General features: G+C 40.2%; 1 protein-coding gene across 1 annotated transcript; it reads left to right on the forward strand.

The window, feature by feature from the left end:
* Positions 1–6,655: 6,655 nt before the first annotated feature.
* Positions 6,656–7,674, forward strand: LOC103264031 (olfactory receptor 11G2). Its single transcript, XM_008061688.1, has one exon. It carries the CDS (start codon positions 6,739–6,741, stop codon positions 7,672–7,674), a length of 936 nt encoding a protein of 311 aa, XP_008059879.1. The 5' UTR covers positions 6,656–6,738.
* The last annotated feature ends 215 nt before the right edge of the window (positions 7,675–7,889 follow it).

The following is a 7,889-nucleotide window of genomic DNA, read 5'->3' on the forward strand; positions in this document are numbered from 1 at the left end:
CACTCCAGTCTGGGCGACAGAGTGAGACTCCAACTCAAAAAAAAAAAAAAAGAAAAGAAAAGAAAATAACTTTGACATATAAAAATAAAATTGGCTATTGTGAAGCATCAATGAGTTACAGAATGAAATAAGAAATTCTAATATCAGAGTCTACTCAAAAATTTGTATTTCTTTCTATAAAGAAAAGAAAAAAATGTTTTTTTCTCAGGTATTGGCCAGAGCTTTTTGGTGAACACTGAACTGAGTGGTTATGTTAGTGTAGTAGAAAAAAAAAAAAAACAGAAAACTTGCCTACAAGCTAATCTTTTCCAGCTGTTGTAATTAATTAAAAGTATACTTAAAATGAGATAAAATGAGATAAAACAAAAATATTTTGTACTTTTTCTTAAAAGGTGATGAGGCGGGAAATATGAAGAATGCAGTGTAGATGAGATATTGATATTTATAACATTTTTAGAGCTAAATTTTTGCCAAATTTTTTCATAAATTTATAACTACCCTTTCCAAATGAAGTGAATAATGCTCTTAAAGAAGCCATTTTATGACTGAGCCCGAGGGTTCAAGACCCTCCTGGGCAACTTGGAGAGACCTCATCTCTACAATCAAAAATTAGCCAGGTGTGGTAGCACACGCCTGTAGTTCCAGCTCCTTGAAAGGCTGAGGCGGAAGGATCGCCAGAGCCCAGCAGGTCGAGGCTGCAGTGGCCGGGAGTGCACTCCAGTCTGGGTGACAGAGTGAGACTCCAACTCAAAAAAAAAAAAAAGAAGAAGAAACTAAGTAAAAAGCACTCATCTAACAATCAATACAGTATTTAAGTTGCCAAAAAGATTGATTGGAATTTGGTTGTTAGAAATTTGAAATAAGTCTATTCATCTCAACAGTGTTACAAATGGCGGTTAGGCCATAATACACCTGCCTTTATGTCCTTGTTGTTCCCCCCAAAAGTAAACACTGAGGCAAGGATTCCAGTGCAAGGAGATCATCTGGGTGATAAAGATACGACGAGACGACAAGGGAGCAAACAAGTAAAGCAAGGAAAGGAAAATTTCCAGGAAAGAGTGCCTTGTCAAGCCAGCTACCACTTTCAGTAACTGGAGCTAAATCCCTCTGCAGAACCTTGCAGTAATCAGGCAGACATCTCAGTGTTATCAGGCTATTTCCCACCTGTCCACGGTTGAGGGCCTCTGATTGGGAAGGTCACTAATTTTCCCAACACTCCAGCTGGCCTGAGAAGAATGAAGAACCAGTAGGCAAAGCAAGTTTACCAGTCAGAAAATACCTGAGGGAAATAAATGCAGGTGCTGGCAATTGCACCGAAGTGGAAAGAAGGAAATATGAGGGGCTATGGACAGGGAACTGATAACTTCTGTTATGCCATTCTAACATCACCTCCAAGATTTCTGTGAGAAGATATCAGGTCTGAGGGGGGAATGCTAAGCAAAAATAAGGAAGACGAAAAGGGCCCTCCATAAGTTAGCTCTCCACATCTGCATGAGTAAGAGAATCTTTCCAGGTCCCTTGCTCCACAGGACTAAAGTCTCCCACAACCTGTCACCCATGTAGAGTGTGCATTTCTTTTTTTTTTCCAGAGGGTAAAATTATTCACTCAACAAAAATATACTCATCTTTCATTGTGTGCCTGAGCAGCTTGATGTGGCCATAACATAAGGACACCTACAAGAAATGGTGGGGGAAAGGCAAAATAACAGCAACAACGATAGCATGTTATAACTGAAATGCAGGGGGTTTTATCTGCCAGTTTTGAATCTTAAGCTGTGGACGGTGGGGGGGCGGGGGGGACATCAAAGCTGCTCAAACAAGAAAGTGAAAGTAGCTGATAAGTTTTTGTGAATTGTGCTACAAGACCTGTACCTCCATTGGGGATGAGGAAGCCTTAGAGCCCAACTCCAGGTGCAACTTCTAGAAAGGAACTGACATCCTGCTCTGGCCTCCCTTGGGCCCTGGAATTGTGCCCTGAGGAGGAACTGCTGGAGAGTCATAGGCCTCAACCCCAGACACGAAAGGAAAAGTTATTTGAGAAAGTAATGATGGCCCTGAGAGGAGGTTGATTCCTGCTGTAACTGCCCAGTCCTTTATGTCAGAGGTCTTATCACACCTCCAACCCACCTCTTCTTTTTGGAAAACCAGAGGAGACCCTGTTCCCAAACCCATAACTGGCATAACTCACTAAAGGCCCAGTAAACAGCTTCCTGCATCCAGCCACCACATTCTGTGTTACTTTGGTAGGCTTTCCCATACCTGGAAGGTGCTCTGAGTGAGCTTGGAGATTGATTCTATCTCATGCCATCTCTGAGAAACTTGGGACTGGAAAAGATAACATTTTCTACTCTACAGGAAAACAAAGGCAGAAAGCACCAAGGGTCTCCAGAGAAGACAGGTCCCACAGGAAGGGAAGAACTAGCACAGAACAGTCTCCTGACACTGTTCTCCTTCTAGAGCTGATAAATTGATCCTCATTTGAGCAGAAGGCTCTGCTTATAATCCCTGAAGGCTCTGCTTATAATCCCTCCATCCTCCAGCAAACACTGAGAGATCTTCATCCTATTTATGCTCCTCCCTCCTTCATGAGGTCTGTAGAGGAGACCACGTCTCCTCTCCAGGTAAAGCAGTCACTGTCAGAGAAATGTCAGCTATGGATTCCCCTCTTGTCCATGACAGAAGATGATATAATGGACTGAGTTTCTACAATTGGTAAAGTATGAGTTGTACTTCAAACCCTAGGCTTCTTATTCCAAATCCATTGATTTTCTACTCTGCCTCAGCTGCCTATCTCTTCTCACTAAAGGAAAATTTGTTCTTATTTTCAAGGGCTTTGCAGATATTAAACAAGTGTAACAATCTCTGGTTCAGATCAAATGAAGAACACAGATGTGCTGCTGAAATCAGGATAATAATGCTTCCAAAATATTGTGCCTTTTTTGAACTAACCTTGAGGAGAAAAAATGCATAATATCCCAGAAATACCTTTCTTTCATATTGCATTCTCTAGCATAGGATCTGGCTAACTTAAAACTGGGTATATCCCAATCTTTCTGAGATAGAATGGGAGTGAGGGTGTAATTTTCTTGCTTGGAAAGTCAATTGACAGTCCAAACATCCTGTATACATAAGCACAGCTTTGAAATCACTGTACTCATATTCTGCAGCCGACTCAGCGAAATCTATCTGCCGCTTCGACAGCTTAGCCTTGTGCCAGATAAACACCATCACTGCTGTCTGTACAGAGGCGCTGAGTAATAAAAAGTGAATAATGATACACTCTTATTAGAAACGTCTTTTTTATTCTTTCACACACTGTTAATCTAGTTAAGTAAAGCATAAAATGGTGATGGCACACAGAGAATTGTTTTCATATCTTTCGTGTTTTTTAGGGCAACCTTTTTAGACGCTGAAAGTGGAAAAATGTCCTGAGGGGGAGCTGGCCTGAAATTTTTGACTCCATGTGTAAGTGATAAACTATCCAATGAATGTTTTCATCTGAAAGACAAACGTAACTAAACCATCATCTTTAGGTCCATAAAGTCATGATATCATGTATACTTGTGGTATACGTGGAATAAGAGTAAACATTTTATAATAAAAAGGAATTTAAAAATCATATAATCCAACTCTCATTTCAGATAAGGAAAATGAAGCTAGTAGAGGTTAAAAGACTCCACTAAAAACAATAAGTAATTTGTTGCTGAAACTAGAATTTCCACTCTACTCTCTTTCCTAATTCTACATCCAAAGCTGTGAGACAATAATTATTTTTAGCAGTCAGAGAGGAAACCACCTAGGGTAGGACATGTTCTGTCAACCAGACCATTCATTTTCCCACTGCTTCCTTTGAATGGAATTCCTCTGAAGTCTGGACCAACACTTAGCAGCTATGGATCATTTGGAGTCTTTCTTGTGTATTTCATATCTTCAAATTTTATTTCACAGGTTTTTTAAAATTTAAATGAAATAATTGGTAAATATCTATGTGTCATCTGTCTGTACTCTGTAATAGTGTGGGCAATCCTATCTTTAACAAATATTTATGAAATACCTACTGTCTTCCTCACACTGGGGCACTGAGAATAGTGAACTTGAAAGACAACAACAGCAAAGACCCAGAGTCCTGAAAGTACTAGATACAGAAAGAAGGCCAGTGTTATATTACTGGAGAAGTTTAATTAATAGAATCATGAGATGAGTTTGGAGATGTTAAGAGGGTCAAATCAAAGACCACATTTTGGCGGTTTCATTTTATTTTAAGTGCACTGGGAAGCTAATTGAAATCTGTATGCAAAGAAAGTGACCGTATAATTTTCTTTTCTAAAGTGTCACTGTGGTATGGATAACAAGTTGTAGAGAGGCAAGAATGGAAACAGGAGACAAAAATAACAAGAATTGTTGATGAATTAGATATAAGCGTAGAAGAAAAGGAGGAGAGACTACACTGAAATAAGTTGCCCCAGAAAAAAATAAGATCTTGAGAAGGATGTCAGCTTGCTGTTGTCACCTTTTGCTCTTGGTCCTATAGGTTTTATAGAGCTTAAATTTCCTAGTAAGAAATTAATAGACTCTGTAGGGAAAGAAAAAAAAATCTTTTTCTCTCTATTCTTCTAGGTTCTTCAGCTGGGGTCCCATAAATTAGATTGACAAAACACAGATTAACAGGAGAAAAACAGACATTAGTTTATCAGCATGTGCATATCTCTCTCTCTCTCTCTCTCTCTCTCTCTCTCTCTCTCTCTCTCTCAAACATGCACACACTAGAAGTCGGGCTTATATAGCATCTTAACTAAAGAACAATAAATTTTTAAAGTGACAAGCCATGTACCATGACTCACACCTATAATCTGAGAATTTGAGGAGGCAGAAAAAAGGATTAGCTGAGCCCAGGGGTTCGAGACCAGCCTGGGCAACTTGGTGAGACCTATTCTTTGCAATAAATCAAAAAATTAGCCAGGCATGGTGGCACCTACCTGTAGCTCCAGCTACTCGGAAGACTGAGGAAGAAGGATCATCTGAGCCCAGCAGATAGAGGCTGCAGTAGCCGTGATGTGTCACTGCACTCTAACCTGGACGACACAGTGAGACTCTGAGGTAAAAATAGATGATTGATAGATTAGCTCGATAGATGATAGATAGATAATAGATGATAGAGAGAGAGAGAGAGAGAGAGAGAGAGAAATGTGACGAGACAAAGAGGACTTTGTGTTTCTAGGGTGGTAAATTGTGGGAAGGTTAATATTATGTGAGAACTAATGGAACATAACGTCTAGTTAGTAAAGTTGTTATGGATATTTGTCCAGTATTATCTCCAGGCTGATAAGGGCTTAGAGTTGTCTGTCGTTCCTAGTAGAGAAGGAGGAAGACCACCTTTACAAATTTATGTCCCGCTTTTAAGTAAATAATACAAGGATAGAAAACTTTTCTTGTATCTCCCTTTTCTCAATTGCCTTCAGTTCAAGATAATCTTTTGCCAAAGTGAAAGTGTTATATTTTGAGGTAGCAGATTCTGCTATCCTTCAACTCTTTGGGTCCTTATGCCGAACTTAAAAAGCAAAATATGTATTTAACAGAGAAAGGGCATAGACTTTCTTTAGATTGCCCATTTATGCACTTATTTAGAGAGGGCTCTCACTGATTCCAAGGCCTGAGTGCATGATTGTTTGACAAAAATATTCTAACTCATTTACAAAAAAAAAAAAAAAAAGGCATTATGCGATATTCAGTCTTTCAAAGAAAATTAATGTCTTACAAAAACATTGCTATTTATAATTCCATGCTAACAATAATATCTATAGGTTGTATTATTGGAACAAAATTATATCTATAACTGTAATTTAGGGAAAATTTATATCCATATCTCTTTTCCAGGCAAGCACTGACATGTACACCATGACTAGCTAATAATTATTTCCACCTGATCTACTACGGATGGCTAGGTTTCTTTTGCTGTTTTAACACAAGAAAAACTAATAACAGCTGATTTTCTCTAACTGATTTGACTGTTTTACACATGGAATAGGTGGGTAATATTATTAAATTAATACATTAACTATTTGATTTGGAATAAGGCCAGTATCAAAAATTATATAAAAGAAGTAGTTCAAAAGTTCTGTGGGTTCATATTGCATGACTATACAATGTGACTCAGTCTCTGCCAAAAACAGCTGCAGTGATTTCACCTCTTCTAAAAATGGAAGAACTCAATAGAACACATATGAAAGTTTACCAGTTTTGACCAAAAGTTTTATTGAACCTACAGTGAAAATATGAATGGGAGCAAAGAATCAACCTATGCCACTATTTCAGCTTTAAAAATAATTAAATAGGCCGGGCTCGGAGGTTCAGCCTGTAATCCCAGCACTTTGGGGGACCAAGGAGAGTGGATTCCCTGAGCCCGTGGTTCAAGACCGGTCCAGGCAACTTGGCAAGACCTTGTCTCTACAATAAATCAAAAATTAGCTGGGCATGGTAGTGCACGCCTGTAGTTCTGGCTACTTAGAAAGCTGAGGGTTACCGGAGCCCAGCGGGTCGACGCTGGGGTGGCTGTGAGCATGCCCCTGCACTCCAGCCTGGTCGACAGATTGAGACTCCAACTCAACAACAACAACAAAAATTTGAATATATACATATATGTATTATATAGACCCAAGATGATTTAGGTACAAATCTGAGTCCCCATCTCTCTTTGCATTGTCATCCACTAATTTCTGTTCTTTCACAGCTCACAGGCACATGAAAATCTTCAAAACACCAAGCAACTCCAGCACCATCACTGGCTTCATCCTCCTGGGCTTCCCTTGCCCCAGGGAGGGGCAGATCCTCCTCTTTGTGCTCTTCTCTGTTGTCTACCTTCTGACCCTCATGGGCAATGGTTCTATCATCTGTGCTGTGCGCTGGGATCAGAGACTCCACACCCCCATGTACATCCTGCTTGCCAACTTCTCCTTCCTAGAGATCTGGTATGTCACCTCCACGGTCCCCAACATGCTGGCCAATTTCCTGTCTGACACCAAGGTCATCTCCTTCTCTGGATGCTTCCTCCAGTTCTACTTTTTCTTTTCCTTGGGTTCTACAGAATGCTTTTTCCTGGCAGTTATGGCATTTGATCGGTACCTTGCCATCTGCCAGCCTCTACACTATCCAACCATAATGACCAGGCGTCTCTGCATCAATCTTGTGGTCGGTTGCTGGGTACTTGGTTTCCTCTGGTTCTTGATTCCCATCATCATCATCTCCCAAATGACCTTCTGTGGATCTAGGATTATTGACCACTTCCTGTGTGACCCAGGCCCTCTTCTAGCTCTCGCTTGCAAAAAATCTCCTGTGATAGAGCTTGTCTTCTCCACCTTAAGTCCACTGCCTCTCATTATTCCATTTATCTTCATCATGGGATCCTATGCTCTGGTCCTGAGAGCTGTGTTGAGGGTCCCTTCAGCAACTGGGAGAAGAAAGGCTTTCTCCACCTGTGGGTCTCATCTAGCTGTGGTTTCACTGTTCTATGGTTCAGTACTGGTCATGTATGGGAGCCCAACATCTGAGCATGAAGCCAGAATGCAGAAGATTGTGACTCTGTTTTATTCTGTTGTGACCCCACTCCTTAACCCTGTGATATATAGTCTTAGGAACAAAGATATGAAAAAAGCCCTGCAGAAATTTCTGGAAATATGAAGTGTTAAAAGGCCCTTGAGCAATTAAACTTATATTCAATGTATTTTCAACCTGAAAAAACAAAACTGATTTTATTCAGATAATAGAGGTCCTGACAGGACAGTGTCATGCTCACGGCTACCGCAGCCTCCTGATTCTGTATTCTTTGTATCCCATGACTCCTGAAACTTCCACATAGACTCTCAGCTTCTGCTTCTGCTAGATATTGTGAAGTC

This window comes from Carlito syrichta, unplaced genomic scaffold (genome assembly GCF_000164805.1).
Source record: "Carlito syrichta isolate Samal-C Ts95f unplaced genomic scaffold, Tarsius_syrichta-2.0.1 Scaffold305452, whole genome shotgun sequence".
NCBI classification, from domain to species: domain Eukaryota; kingdom Metazoa; phylum Chordata; class Mammalia; order Primates; family Tarsiidae; genus Carlito; species Carlito syrichta.

Coding starts and splice junctions, on each gene's coding strand:
- LOC103264031 (XM_008061688.1), top strand. CDS start 6,739: ATGAAAATCTTCAAAACACCAAGCAACTCCAGCACCATCACTGGCTTC.